The sequence below is a fragment of the Aptenodytes patagonicus genome, chromosome 6 (assembly GCF_965638725.1).
Source record: "Aptenodytes patagonicus chromosome 6, bAptPat1.pri.cur, whole genome shotgun sequence".
Lineage (NCBI taxonomy): Eukaryota > Metazoa > Chordata > Aves > Sphenisciformes > Spheniscidae > Aptenodytes > Aptenodytes patagonicus.
The window spans coordinates 57740676-57761277 of NC_134954.1; the positions used below are offsets into that span (position 1 = coordinate 57740676).

The 20602-nt window shown below is 67.1% G+C and overlaps 2 protein-coding genes across 2 annotated transcripts; one reads left to right on the forward strand and one right to left on the reverse strand.

Moving 5' to 3' along the window:
* Window positions 1–2154: 2154 nt before the first annotated feature.
* DES (desmin) lies at window positions 2155–7902 on the reverse strand. The gene is made up of 9 exons (XM_076342811.1): window positions 7257–7902; window positions 5487–5547; window positions 5188–5283; window positions 4938–5099; window positions 4721–4846; window positions 3772–3992; window positions 3589–3638; window positions 3222–3304; window positions 2155–3097 (listed from the first exon to the last, which is right to left on the reverse strand). Exons 1-9 carry the CDS (start codon window positions 7808–7810, stop codon window positions 3056–3058), a joined length of 1395 nt encoding a protein of 464 aa, XP_076198926.1. The 5' UTR covers window positions 7811–7902; the 3' UTR covers window positions 2155–3055.
* Window positions 7903–14571: 6669 nt separating this feature from the next.
* DNPEP (aspartyl aminopeptidase) lies at window positions 14572–19759 on the forward strand (the record flags this gene model as incomplete). The annotated part of the gene is made up of 14 exons (XM_076340602.1): window positions 14572–14671; window positions 14751–14839; window positions 14916–15029; window positions 15381–15506; window positions 15645–15775; window positions 16146–16230; window positions 16715–16822; window positions 17058–17135; window positions 17489–17572; window positions 17855–18015; window positions 18168–18207; window positions 18597–18698; window positions 19058–19225; window positions 19647–19759. Coding segments are annotated over 14 exons (1437 nt in total), but the record flags the coding sequence as incomplete, so codon positions are not given.
* Between the last annotated feature and the right edge of the window lie 843 nt (window positions 19760–20602).

Here is a 20602-nt window from a genome sequence, read left to right on the forward strand (position 1 = left end):
AGCCGTCCCGGCGCTGGGGCTGTGGCGTCCCCCCCCTCACCCGTCCTGTCCTGTGCGGCCCCCGGCGAGCTGCGCTCCCTCTGCCCCCTCTCCCGAAGTGGCAGCTGCCTCTGATATGTCACATTCCTTGGCCAGGCTCCCCCTCTCTGCGCCCGCCGCCCCGGCCCTGCAGCCCAGCTCCGCTTGCAAAGATAGAAAGGGGCCAGCACCTTTCCATATTAGCAGCGAGGCTCGGGGGGGACCCAGCCTTCCTCCCCGCCTTCCCCTTCTCCGGCGGTGTCACCGGATCAGGACAGAGAGACCCTGGTGGCATGTGGAGGGAAAGGACACCGTCATGCTTCCTGCAACGCGAGACCCCGGGCAGGAGCCAGCCCCACAGGGCCCCCTTGCCCCATCCCCAGCGGGCAGCAGAGAGGGGGATCCCTGCATCCCTGCTCACCCCAAATCTACCCTGCCAGGAGGCTACAAACACAGCGAAACCCCATTTCTTTCACCGAGCCCCTGCCTCGCTGCCCTGGGCAGTGTGGGTCCCAGACAGCCCCCCATTCAAGTCCTGCTTGAAGCAGGAGCACCCCGCTGTTTGGGTTTGGGGTGCCCCATGAGAGCTCCCACATGCTGTGCTCCAGACAGCGAGCGACCAGGGACTGCCTGTGCCGCGTGCTGCCTCGCCACCCCCGGGCAAGGCAGGGCTTCCCCGGCTCCTGGCGCGATGGCACACGTCTCGGCACCTGGCCCCAGCCGCCCTCGCCGGGGGCTGTAAATCTGGGTGAGCAGGACGCGAGCGACACGGCACACTGCTTCCCAGCTGCAGACCAGCCCCGCCAGCTTTGGCCCAAGGGCACTGGCATCAGTGGAGCATCACCGGCAAAGAGAAGATCCCAGGATCCCCCCAGCTTGGGTGGCTGGGGCACGCTGGAGCAGGATGCCCTGCTAGACCCACAGCCCAGCTGCAGAGCAGCTGAGCAAGCCCCAGGTTCTCTGGGGGCTGGAGGAGAAGCCCGCGAGAGGCTTGGGGGGGCTTTTCCCTACCTGCACTGCCCTGCGGGCAAAGGGCTGCTCTGTTCCCCACCGGTCCCCCCATCCCCAGGGGCAGAGCCCTGACCCAGCCAGCCTGGACCGGGCAGGGAGGGAGGTGCCATCCCTCCCCAGGGCAGCCCTGGGGACCGTCCTCGATGTCACAGGGCCACCTGCTGGAGACAGCCCTTGAGATCCGACACCCCCCCCCGACCCTTGCCGGCCCCGCAGCCAAAACTGGGGTTTGCCATGCTGGCCTCTTTATCAGGACCCCCCCAGCCCCGTCCCCACTGCTGGCAGCAGCACCTGCCTTGTCCCTAAAACGCCACTGCCTGCCAAGCCCACTGCCCTCCCAGGGCTCTGCTGCCTGGCAGGGGGGTGGGGATCCTCCGATGCCTCCTGGGGCAGAGCAACTCTGAATCTCTTTCCCCTGTGGGATACTCGACCCTGGGTTCCCCTGCTGCATCCCCCATCCCTGAGGCAAAGGAGCCGAAGCCAAGACCCCCACATCCCAACCACGGGGAGGGGGGCACGTGTGTTGGGGGGAGAGGGCATAGGGGGCAGGTTGAGGCTGGAGGTTGAGCCTGGGGTAGGGACAGGTGTGGGGTGGTGGGGCTGATGCCTGCAGGGTGCCGAGGAGGAGGTAGATTTGGGATGAGGGGGGCTCTGCTTGTAGGTCGGTGGCAATGGGGGGGGCTTGGAGAGGTCCCAGGCAGGTGTGGGTCTGGGGCAGGACTGGCCCGGGTGAGGGCAGAAAGGGGGCAGCTGTGGGGCTGAGAGCCACCAGGCCATGGTGTGAGGCCCTGGGTGTATGGCGGGGGACAGGGGATTGTCACCCAGAGCCCCTCCAAACCTGCTCAGTGCTCGGCTGCCACTGCCCCCAGTCCCAGCAGGGCTCCCCCACCCAATGCAACTGGGAAACCCATCACCACAGGCAGCAAAATGCTCTGGTGCACCTTCAATGTGAGGGACACACATTTTGGGGGGACCAGCAGCCTAGGGAAGAGATGGCTCAGGGGGATGCTGACCCCCCCATCCACCCCAGCCCAGCCCCAGGGGCCCGTGCGATGCCTCCCCTGGGTGCCACCTCCCCGCCACCCCATCCCATCCCTGCCCCAGAGATGTGCCGGGAGGAAGGGGTGATGCTCCGCTATTTATTTCAGCCGCCTGAAGAGTCATGTAGATGCGGTGGGGTGGGGGCGCAGTGGGGCAAGGGGTGGGGGCGCCGGCCCTGACCCCCGGGCCTCTCTCCGGCTCCTCTCCTTCTCTCCCCCCTCTCTCCCACTCACTCACTCCTCCTCTCTCCTGTGTCCACCTACAGGTACCCTTTCGGCTCTCGAGCCTGGCCCCGCGCAGCCTCCTGCTGCTGGGGGTCCCTGCAATGGGGGTGGGGGGTGGGTGCTGCCCTCCTCTCTCCCATGGGGCTGCCTCTTGGGCCGGGGGGAGTGCAGGGCCCCAGCCCCCCCGGGGGAACGCAGGTTGGGAGCACCCTGGCTCCAAGCCAGGCAGAGAATGGGGGGCTCGGCCCAGACCCCGCTTCTCCCCATCCCAGGCATCGCCGTCATGCACCCAGAGAAGTGCCAGCTCCATGGAGGCCAGCAGTGCCGGCACAGGGAGATGGGTCCCTACTCCTGCAGGACGAACCCCGAGCCCGTGCCCGGCGTGGGGAGGGGTCTGCGGGGGGATCCAGAACCCGCTGCTGGGACCGTCCGGCTCTCCGAGGAGCTGGCCCAGGCCACCACCTGCTCCCCCCAGCCCCTCCTGCCTGTCCCCTCCCTCCCTCCCTCCTGCCGCCCCCCTGGCCCGGGCCTGATCCTGACGCTGGCGTTGCCACTGCGAAGCTGCAAAAGCAGAGCGAACTTTTCGAAGCTGAAGGAGAGAGCCCAGGGGGTGCGGGGGGCCCGGAGGCGGCTGCACGGGGGGACCCCTCGGGCAGTGCCGGGGGAGCGCCAGGGGGCGAGGTGGGGGGGCAGGAGGGGGGCTTGGCGGCGGGACGGAGGCAGGGACAGAAGGTGCCAGTGGGCTGCTGGAGCAGCCTCCTCTACAGCACTTCATGCTGCTGCTGGGTCGCCTCGCTCACCACCTGCCGGGAGAGAAGCACCATGTGATGCCACGCCATGCCAGCACCAGAGCCCCGAGCGTGGGGACAGATGCCGTGCTCGGGCCCCTCCCCTCCCCCCCACACCCCAGTGCCACCCTGCTCTCACCTCCCCATCGCGGGTTTCGATGGTTTTGATCATCACGGTCTTTTTGGTGTGCACCTCAGAGCCGCGCTGCTCTGGACTCGTCTCTGTGGGTGGGAGGACACAGGGGATGGGACCGCAGGGACGCGTGGCATGGGGGCACAGTAGTGGTGCTGGGGCCACTGGGGGGCTTCAGGAGCCCTAGCTTACCCCCCCGCCCCAACTTGTGGCAGCACCCAGCTGAGTGCCCCCACTCCAGGGGCTCAGTGTGGCACCCATGGGTCCCTGACGTGCCAGCCTGGCTGCAGCCCCCCAGGAGGGAGATTTACCCCCACACTGGGGACCCCCGGGGACTCGTCCCAGGCCCCCCTCCTCATGGAGCGATGCTCACCTCGGAAATTGAGTGCGGAGGCAAAGGTCTGGTGCATGGGGATGCTGATCCTGCGGAGACACAGAGGGGAGAGCTCAGTGCCAGCCAGACCCAGCCCTCGGGCAGCTGTTCATGGGGTGGGAGCCCCAAAAAACAGCTGACCCTGCTGGTCCCCCCACCTTGTCCTGCCCCCTCGCTACTCACCGGTTCTCCTCGCCTTCCAGCAGCTTGCGGTACGTGGCGATCTCCACGTCCAGGGCCATCTTGACATTGAGAAGGTCCTGGTACTCGCGCAGGTGCCGGGCCATCTCATCCTTTAGGTGCCGGATCTCCTCCTCCAGCCGGGCGATGGTGTCCTGGTACCCACCGGCCTCTCCCGCAAAGCGCTCCTCCATCTCCCGCATCTGGCGCATCAGCGAGTCGTTCTGGGGGGGACAGGGTGGTTCAGCAAGGGGGAAGACCCAGAGGGGCCATGGGGCACCTGGGGTGGGAGCTGGGGGTGCTGGGGGGGGGTCCTAGGGGAGAGCCAGGGACTGGGGAGAGCTGTGGTCAGCCCTGGGCTGGATCCAGCTGATGTGGGACCATGATGGGTGGCCATCACCCTCCATCTGCCCAGTGCTGGGCAGCAGGGTCTGGCGGGGGCAAGCTGGTAAGGTGCTGGGCAACCCCAGCACCCTCTGCCCAGCTGCTCAGGCCACCCAGCAAAGCCATCCTACCCTGGCAGGAGGGCATGGAGAGGTGCGGGAGCACCGGATGGCTGCCCGGGGGTGGTACTGACAAACTGGTGGCTGCTGGCTGGCTCCTGTGACCGTGACAGTGCCAAAGAGGGACTGTTGTGCCCTGTTTGTTTGCAACCATCTTTCTAGCCTGCAACCAGACACCCTGCACCCACCTTCCTGGAGCCTCCAGGGCTAGGGCACCTTTTGCAATCTGCGCTTTGACCCCAGGGCTCTGCCAAAACACCTCGCAGAGGCCCAGACTGCTGTTGGGGGAGGCAGCCCAAGTCTGGGGGATGAGTCCCCCCACAGAAGCAACTCAGAGAGCTGGGAAGAGCCCCCCACCCCAGAGATGTCACAGAGGTCCCCGAGCAGCCCTGGAGCAGCCGGTCCTTGCAGGGAAGCTGGGGGTCTCCCCAACGCTGCCCATGGCTCACCGTGCCCTTGAGGGCATCAATCTCGCAGGTGTAGGACTGGATCTGGTGCCGGTACTCCAGCATCTCCTGTTTTGCCTGCCGCAGCGCGTCATTGTTCTTGTTGGCTGCCTGCGTCAGGTCAGACACCTGGGGAGAGGCCAGTGTCAGCGGGCACAGCCACAGGGATGGCTGGGACCCGCCATGCCAGGGCCAGCACGGAGCCCACCACCTCCCGCACCTTGGACTTGTACCACTCTTCGGCCTCGGCGATGTTCTTGGCAGCGATGCTCTCGTACTGGGTGCGGATGTCCCGCAGTGCAGCCGTCAGGTCAGGCTTGGAGACGTCCATCTCCACCTGTATGTGCTGCTCCTGCAGCTGAGCCTGCAGCTCCCGGATTTCCTGGAGGGACAAGGTGATGCCTCAGGGCACCCGCTCCGTCCCCCGGCCCCACGGGTGCTTGCGAGAAATGGGGCCACCCCCAACCTACCTCTTCGTGCACCTTCTTGAGGAAAGCGATCTCCTCCTGCAGGGACTCGATGCGTCTTTCCAGGTCTATGCGTGCCAGCGTGGCCGCGTCCACGTCCTGGGGGAACACAGAGTGAGGGGTAGCAGGGGGGTGAACACCCCTGGGGGTGTGGGGGGAACACAGGGACCACACATCGGGGCTGGAGGATGCAAAGCTGTGCCCAGGGCCATGCCCTGGTGCTGGGGCCAGGCTGCCAGGGGGAGATGCGGGTGGGAGGGGAGGCGGGGGTCCCACGCCGCATGGGGGGGACAGGTACTCACAGCTCTGAAAGCAGCCAGGTTGTTCTCAGCTTCCTCCTTCAGTTGTATCTCCTCTTGCAGCCTGGGGGCAGAGAGGAGAGGTCAGGGGCACCCGGAGGGAGCCCTGTCCCCTGGCGGCAATATCCCCCCTCGCTGTCTCCGAGCCCAGCGTGGCCCGGTGGAAAGATGTCGGATTGTCCTGCATTCCCGGCGGGCGGCGGGAGGGCTGGCGGGGGGCCAGGGGCTCTTCCTCCCATTCCTATTATAGTCAACGCCAGAGAGAGCACAAAGGCATGAGGTCAGTTCGGTGCCATGCGCACTGCCCCGGCCCTTATAGGGGAGAGCGGCCTGCAGCTGGGGGGACGGGGTGCAGGATCCGGCACAGGGGGCCTAAGGGATGGCTACTGGCTGAGCCATCCTGGGGACAGCAGGAGGACGGGCGGGTGTCAATGATGCTGTGGGATGGGGGGGACCACTGGGGTGTGAGCCCAAGGTCAGGGCTGGGGAGCCAGGCTGTGCCAAGGGAGGGGGCACTGCCACAGGCTGCTGGTCAGGGAGAAGGTGGCGGGGAGGGGATGGAGGTGCCCGGGTGGTGCTGGCACACGGGGTGGCAGGAACCCGACACCTGTTTGTTCTGCGCCCTGCTCCCCCCCTGACATTCAGGGGTCCTCCATGCTGCCACCCCCAGCCTCCCATCGGGAGCATCGGCCCTCTGGGGCAGAGGCTGGGGCTGCAAGGGGGAGGCAAAAGGCTGTGTCACCCCCAGGAAATGGGGACTCAGCGTCCCCGGGGTACAGAGGCCAGGAGGGAAGGTGCAGACCAGCATCAAAACAAGCAGCTCCCACTGAGTATCCGCCCCTGCTGCCAGGTGCCCCCATGCTGGTTGGTCTCTGGGGGGTCACTCAGCCCGACCACCCCTGTGGCTATTCCCCCTCAGCCCTGGCCCCCTTCCCAGCACCAGCCAGGCCCACAGCATCCTTGGGGGGTCCCTGCTGCTCCCAGGGCACGGTGGACACCCACAGCAGACCTGGAGCATCCCTGGCCTGTGGAAGTGTGTCTGCTTCCTCCCCTCCCTCCTTCACCTCCAGAGCTGGCAGACCATCCCCCGGGTCATCCTCCCCCTGGCTTCCGCCAGCCTGGCTGGCTCTGTCTGTCCATCCCTCAGGGCTCAGTGCACCCGTGGGCTGGCCAGCCCTCCCCAGTGTGAGTGGGGATGGGGACCCCGGGAGGGGGCACTTCAATCCCTCAGCCCTGGGCGTCCCGTGGCATCACAGCCCAGCCCTGCTGCAAGGGAGGGTGCAGGGGACACCCCTGCTACCGGAGCCGTCCTGCCCGCTGGGTACTGCCTGGACGCCTGGCGAGGGCTGGCAGTGGCCATCTGGAGTGCCCTGCTGAGATGCCCAGGCAGTGGGCACCTCCCTCACCCTGCCCCACGCTGCTGGGCCAGCTCCCCCCTGCCTGCCCCACACCGTGGGTCAGGGAGCACCCAGCACTGGTATAGTGGGTCGCGGGTGCCCTTCTCCCTCCCAAAACTCGCAGCCACCATGCCAGGACCTGGCGCCCTGCAAAGTGCCCTGCAGGCTGGTGCAGCCAGTGAGAGGTACAGCTGGGGTGCTCTCCTGCCCTGGGGGATGGCGTGAGGGGGACGGAGGAGCGGGGCTCCGAGCATGGGGCACAAGGGCGGCAGTGAGCACCCAAGGGGCTGCCAGGGCGAGCTCTGCCACTGCCCATCCCTAGGGATGGAGATGCAGGGATGGATGCCCACAGGGACACGCCAGGGCCCCTCCTCACCTCTGCTTGAGCTTCTGCAGGTCATCAAGCAGGTTGTCACGCTCGACTTCAACACGAGCCCGCTGGCTGGTGAGCAGGTCCACCTGGCGCCGGAGCTCCCGCAGCTCCTCTTCGTACATCTCAGCCACGCGGGTGGGCTCCTTGCCCCTCAGGCGGTTCACCTCGGCCACCATGAGGGCATTCTGCTGCTCCAAGAAGCGCACCTTCTCGATGTAGTTGGCGAAGCGGTCATTGAGCTCCTGCAGCTCTACCTTCTCGTTAGTGCGGGTCTGGAGGAACTCCTGGTTCATGGCGTCAGCCAGGCTGAAGTCCAGCAGCTCACCGGCACCTTGGTAGGCACTTTGGTAGGAGCGCAGGGGCGTCACGCGGGTGGCATGGAAGCTGGACAGGCTGGGGACAGCCGAGCTGCGGGACACCTGGTAGACACGGGAGGTGACAGAGCTGCCGCTGCTGCCCTTGCCCCCGAAGGAGGTGCGGGAGAAGATCGGGGAGGCACCGCCGAAGGCACGGCGGTAGGAAGAGACCCGCTGGCTGGTGGAGTAGGACTGGCTCATGGTGGCGGCGTGGGGCAGCGAGGCTGGAGCAGGGAGCAGGCTGTGGGGCTGGCGAGCGGCCGGCAGCTCGGCGAGGCGTCAGGAGGGGACCCGTGCTGCCGCTATTTGTATCCTGCTGACATCACCCGCCCCTCCTGCTGCCGGGCAGCTGGGGGATGCTGCTGCCGGGGGGGGGGGGGGTGGGGGGGTGGGACGGGACACGGGATGGCTGCCAGCCCCCGCCCACAGCCCCTCACCTGCCCTCACTGCCGGGCCGCGGATACCCTGGCAGACGATGACAATGCCCGTGGATCCCCAGGCACCCCCAGACCCCACTGGTGTATCAGCCTCCCCCCTGGACCCCACCACACTGCCCTGTCCCTGGGGGTGCGAGGGGAGGAAGTGGGGCAGGCTGGTGGTGAGCCCCCTAACACTGCCCAGACCCCCATCAGGGGGGCCGGGACAGACAGACGGCCCAGGCTGATGCTGGGGGGGAAAGAAGGGGACTCAGCCCTTCACACCATCACTTGCCCCCCCTTGAGCCAGACCCTATGCCCCAGTGGCCCCTCTCCCAAAATTGGCCTTGAGCACCCCAAAATGCCCCTAACAGTGCCCTGACTGGCTCCACAGCAAGAGCACCAGGCTCAGCTCTCCATGTGGGGCCAGACTCCAGCCCTCCCCCCCACCCAGAGAGGGGGCAAAGGAGGGCCCTGGGGAGGGGGTGATGTGGGGGGACCCCTGCCCTGAGCGTGCTTGTGCTGACCCACCACTCAAACCACCCCTTTCTGATATGGGGGGCTGAGCGCCAGCCCGGGGCTGGGCGCTTTCAGGGTGCTGCTGAGTGACCCTGAGCAGGTGCTGGGTCCAAGCGGCGCTGGTGACGGTGATGTCACACACCCCCCCCCCCCCCGCCGGGTCCTCACTCAGGCACATTCCCGAAGCAGCAGGCACCCAACCAAAATAGCCTTCCGAGCTCATACGCGTGGGACATACATACGTGGTATTTATAGCCGGGGGAGGCACCCTGTTAACCCTTCTTGCGCCAGGTGTATGGAGGGCACGGCTGGATGGGGACCCTGCCCAGAGCAGCCCCAGCCCCTCCCTGGTCCCCATCACCCCAAGAGCAGGACAAGGTCCCCAGGTCATCCCGGGGTGCTGCAGGCTCTGTCCTGTCTCCTCAGCCTCCCCCTTGGCCTGGCAGTACTCTGGGGAGCAGAAAGCCCAGCCCAGCTCCCCAAACCTTCCCAGAATGGGGAATACCCCAGTTCACCCCAGGACCCCCACCACAGATTCCCACCTCCTGGACAGGCGGTGGGCCAGGGCAGGGACCCCCGAGGCCACGCACAAACCCATGCCAGCTAAAGAGAACATTCTGACAGAGGGGGGCTGTGCTGGGGGACCCCCTCGGGGTGGTCCCCCTTGCCCGGGCAGCACACCTCCTTCCCAGGCCCCCCAGCACACCTGGTGACCCCCAGCCCTGCCCAAGCCAGGCTGTTTTGGCTGACATCAGCTGGCACAGCCCCAGCGCCTCTGTCCCTGGAGGCCCTGGCAGAGGGGACTGTTGTGCCACTGGGTACCGGGTGACTCAGCAGCAGGAGCAGCGCTCAGCCCTGCCCAGCCCTGCACCTCCCGGCCCCCCGCCCTGGCTGCAACGCAGATGCCGAGAGGTGCCAGGACTCGCCTATGGCAGCATCGGCATGGCAAAGACTGGGGCTTGGTCATGGCAGCATCCTCAACTGCTCTGGCTCCGGGAGGCACTCCTGCCTGCTCCCTGCCAGCCCCCTGCCAGCCCCCTGCCACCTGGGGGGCCAGCAAAGGTCTGGGCCCTGCAGCCACGCAGGTGGGCAGAGGCTCTGTGCCCTGCCTCCAGGCTGCCCCCCCAAGCCCCCTATCCCTGATCCCTTCCTGACCGCCTAGATGCAGCGTAATGCAGTGGCTTCCCGGAGGGTGCATGCTGCCTGGCGGAGCCTGCCTTTAAAAGGGAAGGTATTTCCAGATGGGGTTGTTTCATCCCAGCGCAGGGAGGAGAATGGAAGGAAGGGGGGGCTTGGGGGGTGGGGGGAAGAAGGTGGAAAAACAGACAGCATCCTTCCTCCTCCTGGCCCTGCTCCGAGAGTGCCCTGCGCATCCCTGAGCCACGCACGCATGCCCTGCCTGCCCCATGCCACCTCGAGTGCCAGCAGGATGGCATGCCAGCCCTTGGCTGGGGTGCAGAGGGGCAGGTGGGTGCCCACACCAGCGCGGGGGACGCCAGGGGTCTGCGCCAGGACTGTGCCAGCTGTACTGTTCAACCGTCCCTTCCTATGACCCCATCCCGCTGCCCCGCTGGCTGGAGTGTGGGGAGGATGGGCACCCCAGGGGTGGTGTGTCCAGTGATGCTCGGCACCCTGCCCTGGTGCTTCAAGCAGCCATGCCTGCAGCGATGCAAACCCCTCCCAAGGCCTGGAGAGCCCTTGTCTCCCTCCCCCTCCCACAGAGCAGGGGGGTTGCGGGGTTGGGGTGCCCCGGGGTAGGGAAACACACTCTTGGGCACTGCTGCTAGGAGGGGAAACGGCTCAGAGGGGTTAACCAGGAGCATCCTCCTGACCCTGCTCTAGGACAAACTGTTTGAAGTGGCTTTTCCTCGGCTGCCGTGACAGCCTTCCGGGATGGCTCTGTGCAGGCAGGGGCCCCATGGCTGGCAGAGGGCGGATGGATGCCTCGGACTTTCCACAGACTCTTAGGAAAGCCCCGTCTGTGCACGGGACCCGGCGGCACAGGAACCAGGGGGCGAGGAGCGGGACCTGGGGACCCTGCCAGAGTCCCATCCCAGGGACACAGCCCCAAGCAATCCGTGCCAGCTGAATCCCCAGGGGCTGCGAAAAGCAGAGAGCAGCAGCGCGGGGGTGCAACACAGGGAGACAGCAGGAGGGATGCTGCCTCCTCTCCTGTCCAGCCCCATTCAGCCTCCCGGTGGCTCCAGCCCAGGCCAGGCTGACCCAGACCGGCGGAGCCTGGGAAGCGGCCCCCGAGCCCCAGCTCTGGCCCGGCCCCAGCTCCTGTCAGGCCCTGGGAGGAGGCTGCTGCCGGGAAGGCGTCGGGAGCTGGAATGTCAAACAACTCCCTCCGGTCATGACATCCCCGTGAGCAAAGCCAGCTGCATCTCTCGGCTGCCCCTCCTCCCCAGCCCTCCCTCCCCACTGATCCCCCAGGATTTAAGCCACCCGGGGAGCCCAGCACAGCCTCCCCAGGCTGCGGACATCTCAGGGCTTAGAGCCGGGCAGGATGCGGGGATGGGGTGCCAGCCCCTCCTCGGCCCCGTACCCTGCCGCCGGGGCCCCTGCGCCCCCCTCATGGCTAGCCCTGCCTCAGGGGTGAGTGGAAGGTTGGGAATGGAGCAGCAGGAGCATCGTCCCCCTCCCTCCTGGCCCCCAGCCGTCTCCCTCCATCCCGCTCCTTTTACAGCCATGAGCCTCCCAGGCGCCTTTACCCTAAGAGGGAAGGACCGTGCGGCCCATTCCCCGGCGCTGACAGACCCAGGGCGCGTGCTATTGTCTAAATAGGAGATGGTTCTCCTTCCCCGCCTGGACCACAGCCCAGCCCGGCCCGCCGGGGTCCCGGGAGCTGGTGGGTGCCCTGCAGGCTGCAGCCCCCCACCTGCTGCTCACCGCAGCTGCCCCCATACTTTCGCCCACCCCAGGGCTCGGGGCCAGCAGTGTGGGCGCGCAGCCCATCTGGTTGCCCCTGGTCCCCACCCGTGTTCCCAGGTGATGGGGATGCTGGGGATGATGGCCTGTCTCTGAGCAGCACAGGCATGCTGGGGGTCCCTGGCTGCCCCACAGCATGTGTGGATGCTGGGGGTGTCCAACTATCCCCCGTAACCTATATGGATGCTGGGGGGTGTTTGCTTGCCCCCCTGGGTCTGTGTAGGTCCTCAGGGTGAGTTGTTGCCTCTGTGGTCCACAAGGACACTAGGGGTGACCTGTTGCCCCCGGGGCCATGTAGATGCTGGAGGAGACCAGCTACTTCCATGTCCATGCAGATGCTCCAGGCATATGCCTGCCCCCATCACTCATCTCCAGCTAACCCTGTGATCCGTGGGGATGCTGGGGGTGTTCACCCATCCCCGCAGCCCAGGGGCAGGCTGAAGATGTCCACTTGCCCTCGAGGTCCATGGGGATATTCACCTGCCCCTGTGGCCATGGGGGTGCCGGGGGTGCCCAGCTGCCATCACGATCTACGTGGATGTAGGGATGACTGGCCACCCTCATAGCCCATGAGGATGCTGGGGTGTCTGTCTGCCCTCCTGCAGGCCTCGGCAGCATCACCCATGCCAGTGAGATGAGGTAGCGGTTACCCACTGCATCACTGGCGGCTCATGTAAGGCATGGTGGCCATTCGCTCAGCCTCCAGCAATGCCCGGGCAGTGATTTCACTTTCCCATGCTCAGACACGTGGGCTGGGATGGGGGGGGGACCGCCTCGATGGGTGCTATCCCTGCGCTCATCCTGGCAGGGTGGGCAGGGAGGGGGTCCAGGCAGCCTGGCAGGCAGCGGGAGAAGGAGGCGGCACTTCCTGGAGCTCCAGCTGTGTTTACAGGCTCTGTCCTGGGCCGTCTCTTCGTTAACCCCTTCCAGCGGGGCTCAGCTCTGGCTGCCCATCCACAGAGCCACCAGCCGCCCCAGGGAATGCTTCCCGGAGCAAAGCCTGCACGGCACCCCACCCTGGGCTGCCAGGGGATGTGGAAAGGGGCACGGTGCCCCGTTCCCACCAGTCCTGCTCTGTTCCCACCAGTCCTGCCCCTGCCAGGCACCCCGGGCACACGCGTGAGCCCAGCCAGCGGGGTGCAAGCACCCCGAGGACGAGCTGGCGTCGGTTCTGGGGGGCTGCCTGGGGCTCCCTGCTGCACCAGGGGGTCCGTGGGGCAGAGAGGAATGGGGACAGGAGCAGTGCCTTCCCAGGAGCATGGTGACGAGGTGGGGGTCGGCCGCAGCAGGTGCGGTGCAGCCCCCGGCATCCAGCCAGGGGTGAGTCAGAGCCCACCGGGAAATAGCCAGCAGGAGCTTTTTCTGGAAGCCCCGCTGCTCCAGGAATAGCTGCGGCATGCCAAGGCGCTGCCCTTTGCTCGCGCCTGCGGGGCTGGGCAAGGGCCACACCCGGCCCTGCCACTCACCCCCTGCTTTGGCCACCCCAGATCCAGGCACCCCCCCGCTCCCACATCCACCCCCCTGGGACCCATCTGCCCCAGGTACCTGCATCCTCCGGGCACCCACCCGCTCCAGGCAGCCACCGGCTGGGGGGGCCATGGGCTCCAGGCACCCATGCTGCAAATGTCGCCAGCAGCACCCGTCCCTGAGCTGGCTGCCTGCAGCAGCAGGGGGTCATGCTGGCAGGAGGATTGGGGGGATGGCTGCCTGGCACCCATGTCCCTTCAGCAGGAGGGTGCTGGGCAGGGGGCATGTGTGGCCCAGCTCCGGGCTGGGGTGCTGGGTGCCTGCTCCCAGCCTGGTCCCGTCTTGGTGGGGCGCTGGCCCTGTGTTTTGCTGTGGTGGCTGTGGTTGACATGGAGACCCTCCAGCTGTCTGCTCATGGGGTGCCAGGCGGTGGGGGTGCTCGTTCCCTTTTGGGGGGGGGGAGAGGCAGGTGCTGGGGGCTGGGAGCATAAATCTAGGGCTGTCGTGAGCTCCCGGCACAGCAGGTCCTGGGGTCAGGGGCAGCAGGACCGCCAGTTTCCAGTCCCCAGGACACGGACAGCGTCTCCAGCTAACAGGGTGCCCACACTGGTGATTCAGGAGCTGGGAATCCAGCTGGCACCGAGCACCTGGGCCCCATGCACGGCTCACAGGCTGTCACGTTGCTCCTAAGGCTGCACACCCATCACCGGGAAGACAGGATCCTTCTGGGAAATGATGCACCAGCACTGATGGAAGCCCAAAACCCCACTGCCATACCCAGCACACAGGGGACCCAGCCAAGGGCAGGAGCCACCCTGATCCGTGCCAGGCCCAGGGGTCCCACCCCCTGGATGTGCTCAGGCCATGCCCCTCCCGGGGCTGGCAGGCAGCTGGGTCTGCCCTGCCACCGTGCCAACTCCAGCACCCCTGTGCAGCGCTGTCACTCAGGGACATTGGTCCCCAACATGGCACCAAGGGCTTGTGCCTTGTTTTCTGTGAAGGCTGGGTGGTGCCAAGGCGGCGGAGCAGCAATGATGGGGGGGCTGCAGCTTGGCTTACACCAGTGACTCACCCCAAAGACACCCAGCCTCTGGGAAGTGTGCGTGTTCCCCTGAGCACTTGCACCCCTGGGCAGTGTGGGGAAAGCTGCAGGCGGGCCAAGCCGTGTTTCGGGGCGGCCCCTACTCACCTGGTGCCCAGAGTTGGGGCACCCCAGGGCAGCACCCCCCCTGGGGAGCCCGTCCCTGCCCCTTGGCTTCCACCCCAGCTCCTCCCGGCTGTGCCCAGCTCCCACCCACCCAGCCCCCAGCTCTGCCCTGGCTTTGGCAGGCGCCGGGTTTGCCTGGCCCCGGACCAGGGTGCAGGGTGCAGGGTGTGGATTGCGGGGTGCGGGGTGCAGAGTGCAGGGTACAGGGCGCGCACTGCCGGGCCGCCTGGGCGCGTTCCTCCACGCCAGCAGGGGGCGCGCGGGGCGGGGCGGGGCGGCGGCGGCGGCCATGCAGGTAGCGGGCGGGCTGGGCGGGCGGGCGCGGGGCGGGGGTCGGGCCCTGCCCGGGGCTGGGGGAATCCCCGGGCCCACCGGGGGTCCCGGCCGGGGGTGGGGGTGGTGTCGGTGCTGTCCGGTGACGGCGGTGCCCGCAGGCGGCGGCGCAGGGCTCGAAGCAGGCCGCGCAGGCGGCGGCGCAGGAGCTGGTGAAGTTCGTGAACCGGAGCCCCTCGCCCTACCACGGTGAGAAGCCGCCGGCCCCGCCCGGTCCCCCCTCCCCTCCCCTGGGTGCGGCCCCCCTGACGGCTCTTCCCCCCCGCAGTGGTGGCCGAGTGCCGCAGCCGGCTGCTGCAGGCCGGCTTCCAGGAGCTGAAGGAGACGGAGCACTGGGATCTGCGGCCCGCGCAGAAGGTGGGCCCGGCCGGCGGCAGGGCGGCGGGGAGGCGGGGGCGGCGGCCGGCCCTCACCCCTGCCCCTCTGCCCCCAGTACTTCATCACCAGGAACTACTCCACCCTCATCGCCTTCGCCGTCGGCGGCCAGTTCCAGCCTGGGAATGGGTTCAGCCTGCTGGGGGCCCACACCGACAGCCCCTGCCTCAGGGTAAGGGCGGCCGGCCAGCCGGGTGCCTTCCCCCGGGGCCGGGGCCTTCTCTGGTGCCCTCCGGTTTCATTCCACAAGCAAAATCCACCCTGACTCCCCCTGTGCCCCGCAGCACCGTTGCCGGGTCCCTGCACCTCCCAAATCTACCACCCAGAGCAGCCCATGCTGACCCCCTGCATTGCTCCACCTGTGGGTATTGCCTCTGTGTCCCCTGTCCCATAAAGCACCTCACAGCACCCTGTGCTGACAGGATCAGCGATGAGACTCTGGGCGTGCTCTGCCCAGTCCCCACCAGTTACCCAGTCCCCGGAGCTTTGTGGTGATGGCAGTGACACCTCTGCTCTCGCCCAGGTGAAGCGGCGCTCTAAGCGGGGGCAGGTGGGCATGGTGCAGGTCGGTGTGGAGACCTACGGAGGGGGCATCTGGAACACCTGGTTTGACCGTGACCTTACTGTGGCCGGGAGGGTGATCATAAAGGTGAGCCTGATTTGGGACAGGTATGGTGGGCTAGCTGTGTGCCCCCGGCTCTGGGTCTGTGACTCCTGCCCAGACTGGAACCTACCGCAACCTCTCAGCCCTGCAGGCCTGGCCCCAGCAGTCCTCCTTGTGTTTCAGGACCCGGCCACGGGGCGCCTGGAGCACCGCCTGGTACGTGTGGAGCGGCCTGTCCTCCGCATTCCCCACCTGGCCATCCATCTGCAGCGCAGCATCAATGAGAACTTCGGGCCCAACACCGAGCACCACCTGTAAGGCCTGTCTCGGCCCTGACCCCTGGCCAGCCTTCGGGGAGGGCTGGGACCCAGCTGGAGCAGTCCCCAGCCTCAGCTCTCTCCCTTTGGCAGCCGCTCATCGCAATGGGGAGGTCTGCAATGGCTTTTCTTAGCCCCATAGAGTCCTCCCAGGAGATGCTTCCAAGCTTGAGACTTGGGAAAGGACACTGGGGTGTCCTGAGGTGACACAATAGATCTGTGCTTGAAATGTGTGTCCTTGCTCCGTTCGGCATGGCAATCACTCCTGGAGGAGCAAGGCAGGCACCCCAGGAAGGGTTGGTTGTGTGTGACCCAGGCAGGAGAGGTGAGCAAAGCCCTGGGAGCTAATGGCACCATCTCCCCACAGGGTTCCCATTCTGGCCACTGCTGTGCAGGAGGAGCTGGAAAAGGAGGTGCTCATGGAAGCCATACCTTGCGATACTGCGGCCCAGGTGAGCTGGGTGCCAAGGACTAGCAGGGGCGCTTGCTAGGACCTCACACTTGTCACCTTTGATTTCCAGTCCTCGGGGACCTACCAGCAGGTTCCCCTTCACCTTCTCCCCATGGACTGCTGGTAACCTTCCACTCTTCCCCAGAGCTGTGTACACGACACATCTGCTCAGCCATCTCTCTGTTCCCACCCTGGTCTGCAGCCATTGTATATAGAAGGGGGTGCAGCCCCCGTAAAGCTGCCACAGCCTCCCTGGGGAGGCAGGGCAGGGAGGGGGGATTGCACAGGGGGCAGAGAGCCCCTCGCTGTGTCTTGTGAATGGCCCTGCTGTCCTCTGTGAGGTGGGGGCTTGAACACGGGACGTGTTAGTAGGAGGGAGGACTGTGCCAACGTGAGTAGGGTGTGGGACGGCTCTGCCAGAGGGAACAGGGAGTTTCCCCTGCCATCCACTGCCTGCCCTGCCCGCAGCTCTGCTTTCTTCCCAGGCAGAGCGGCACAGCCCTGTCCTGCTTTCCCTGCTCTGCCCCCAGCTGGGGGTGAAACCAGAGCAGATTGTGGAGCTGGAACTATGCCTGGCGGATACGCAGCCAGCGGTGAGTAAGGGCAGGAGCCTCCCTCTGCCTGCACACAGCCTGTAGGCTGGCACTGCACGGGTTTTACCGGGCACACTTCCTCTGCCTGGGGCGTACCAGGGCTGGGAGCTGAGCGGAATGAGAGGAGGCGGCTCCTGAGGGGCAGAGATGAGGGGATCGGAATGGGGACCCAGTGGTAGGTACTTTTTGGTGACCCAGAGCCTGTGCCCTGCTCCTCCTGGCTCTCTGCCTGCAGACGCTGGGTGGTGCCTTCGACGAGTTCATCTTCTCCCCACGCCTGGACAACCTGCACAGCTGCTACTGCGCCCTGCAGGTGAGCAAGAGGGGCAAAGGAGCCTGGAGGCCGCAGCGTGGCCCCCGCACACCCCGGCTTGGCTTAGCGGGGCTGTGGGCTGGCCCGAGGCTCTGCAGGGAGGTGTGTTCCTATGGGGTGGGTCTGGTTTGTTGGAGGATCTGGGGTTGGATGGGGGCTGCCCCCTTTGCTGGGTGTGTGGAGTTCCCAGCAGCTCCCAGGGGCGATTCCTGCTCTCGCTGGGCAATGTGTGTGCCCACAGCTCCCTTCCTCGGTGCTTTGGGCTCTCCTGGGGAAGTTCCTGCCGGCTCAGTGCTGAGCTTCCCCGGACGGGGTGGCACTCAACTGGTATCCTTTCTCCTCTAACCCTGCAGGCCTTGATAGACTCGTGCACAGCGCCCTCCTCCCTCTCCCAGGAGCCCAACGTGCGTCTCATTGCACTCTACGACAACGAGGAGGTGAGCGAGGGGCACAGCCGTGGGGTGTCTGGCACAGGGAGTGGCTCCATGGTCTTTGCTCTCCCCCCAGCTGTGCCTAGCAGGAGATAGATCCCAGGCCCCAGCACGGCAAGAGGGGGTTTGCTTACCCCCCCGTGGAGTATGGCCCAGGCAGGGGGTGGGAAACACTGGTGTGGTTGGAAGCTGCTCTGCTGGCTTTGGGGAGCCCCCTGTCACTCAGCCAGCCCCTGGGGTGCCGGGGGGGGGCGCTGCCTGAGTCATGCTGATGGTGGTCCTTTGCAGGTAGGGTCAGAGAGCGCACAGGGTGCGGAGTCCTTGCTGACGGAGCTGGTGCTGCGCCGGATCTCAGCATCGCCGCAAAACCTGACAGCCTTCGAGGAGGCCGTGGCCAAGTCCTACATGATCAGCGCCGATATGGCCCACGCTGTGCACCCTAACTACGTGTGAGTAGTCTGAGCCGTGCCGCAGGCCAGGGCAGCCTGCCCTGCCGGCTGGGGGTCGTACCCTGTCATTCCCCAGGGAGTACAGACAGGACAGTCCTTGTTGTGGCAGGGAGGGAGGGCTGTAGCATGAAACTCCTGCTCCTCTTTTGCAGGGACAAGCATGAAGAGAATCATCGTCCAGCCTTCCACAAGGTGAGGGCAGCCCTCTGCTTTGGGCTCGGACGGGCGCTGTCTGTCTGTCCTGCAGCACTGTGAGACGCCCAACCACTCCCTGGAGCATGGTCCCGGGGTGCAACTCAGCGGCACTCAAATGAGAGACGTTTGTCCCGCAGCACGATTTGGCCGTGCCACACGTCTGGTGTTAATCACTTGGGACCACAGCCTTGGCCCTGGAGCCCTTACCTGCTCTGAGCTGGGGCTGTCCCCATGGCAGGGCTGTCCCCATCTCCACGGATCACCCAGGGAGGGGAGAATGGACTGGGGGGGTGGGGCGGGACGGCATTGCCTGTGCGTGGGTGTTTCCAGAGCCCCCGACTATCCCCGGTGCCAATCGTGGGCCTGCTGTGCCTTCCCTTGTGCAGGGCCCCGTCATCAAAGTGAACAGCAACCAGCGCTACGCCTCCACGGCTGTCACCGAAGCCGTCATCCGGGACATCGCCGCCCGCGTGGGTGTCCCTCTGCAGGTGAGCAGGGCTGAGCGAGCCCTCCGTGAATGTTACCAAGCTTGGGCTGCGGCCCTGCCCCTCGGTTCAGGAGAGGGGACCTGTGCCAGACCCCCCCCCCCTGTTACCGTGTCCGTCCCCGCTGGGCTCTGCGCTGCCTGCTGCTCTGGAGCTCCAGCTCCGGGGCTGCCTTGGGGAGCAGGCTCGGGGACAGGAGGGGAGGGCCTGGCCTGAGCACGTCCCATCTCTGGGGCATTTTGCACCCTGGCTCGGGGACGGTGCTGCTTCCCCGTCCCAGGTTGCTTCCCTTCAGGCCCGGGGGCCCGTGCGGGAGGCCGTGGGGCAGCGTGGGGAGCTGCTAAGGCCGTGTCCCCATGCAGGAGTTCATGGTGCGCAACGACACGCCCTGCGGCACCACCATCGGCCCCATTCTGGCCTCCCGCCTGGGGCTGCGCGTGCTGGACATCGGCTGCCCGCAGCTGGCCATGCACTCCATCCGGGAGATGTGCTGCACCTCAGGGGTGCTCCAGAGCATCACCCTCTTCAAGGTGAGCCCCATGTCCCCCGTCCTGCCCTGAAGCCCCCTCCCTGCTGCTCTGCATGTCCCGCCTCCCCATGTCCCCATCCAGCCCCCGCCTGGGGGCTGAGCCCGGCCATCCCCACGGCCTCCCCACCCATCTGGAGCAGCGCAGGTACTGGCTGCTTCCGGAGGTGCCCCCTCGCATCCCAGCCTTCCCTGGCGACTGCCATCCCCAAATGGTTCCTATGGCAACCGGCGATAGCCTTGAGTCAGTGATGGGTTACTATGGCGACGTGGTCCTGCTCTCCGCGAGTAGCTGCCTGCTATGACGCCGTGCGCGTAACCCGACAGGGAGCCGCTGCCTGCCCCCACTGCCTGTCCCCCCACCCCACCCCACCCCACCCCACGCCGCCCTGCCCGGCCCACCCTGACGGCCTGTCTCCTTCCAGGGCTTCTTCGAGCTCCTGCCGGCGGTCAGCAGCAGCCTGGTGGTCGACTGAGCGCGGTGGGCAGGGAGCGGCTGTTGGTTCAGCCCTGGAGCCATTAAAGCGTCTCTGTCTCACCAGCGAGTGGTCCATGAGCGCCGCTGGGGGCGGGGGTGATGGACCTGGGTCCCCCTGGGGACTCCCATGGCTCCCACCTGTGTCTCCCCTGGGGCCGGGAGCTGGGACCTGTTCACCCGCCCACAGCGGCCCCCTCGGTGCCGTGTTGGGTGGGGGGTGCCGGGGGTCCCAGCTAACGAGCAGGACGTGGCTCTGCCCCCCGGGAGAGCTGGGGGGAGGATGTCCCCTGCCTCCTGCAGCGCGGGGGCTGCCCCCCACCCCAGGGGAGGGAGGTGGGGGCTGAGCCTGCCACGGCCAGGGGCGTGCTGGCGGGTCTGCCCGGCGCTGCCAGCCCCCTGCCAAAGCTGCAGCCGCTGCCTGCTGCCGGGGCCCTGCCCGGGGCAGGGCTGTTCCCTGCCCGCAGGGCTGGGGGGTCAGGGGCTGCCCGCTCCCCTCCTGCCCTTCCCGGGGCGGTCGGCTGGGAGGGGGTGTGAGGGTGCGGCCCGGTGCTTGCCGCTCATTGGCCTCTTCTCAGGGGCGTGGCCCGCGCGGGAGCCAGTGGGGCCGCAGGGCTGGGAAGGGGCAGGCGGTGATTGGCGGAGGCGCTGCCGGCGCGGTGGCACACCCCCGGCGGGGCGTGGCTCGCCTCCAGGGAGGCTGCGATTGGCGCGGTGCTCGGCCGTCTCCCCCCGGGGCGCGGCGTAATTGGCCTCGCTCGATAGCAGGGGGGCGTGAGCCCGTCGTGGGGGGGAAGAAGCCCGGGCCTCCGATTGGCTGCGGCGCAGGGGGGCGTGGCGCGGCAGCAGTGGGCCGTGCGCCATCGGCGGGGAGGCGGCGGTGGGCGGGGCGCGGGTTGGCGGCGG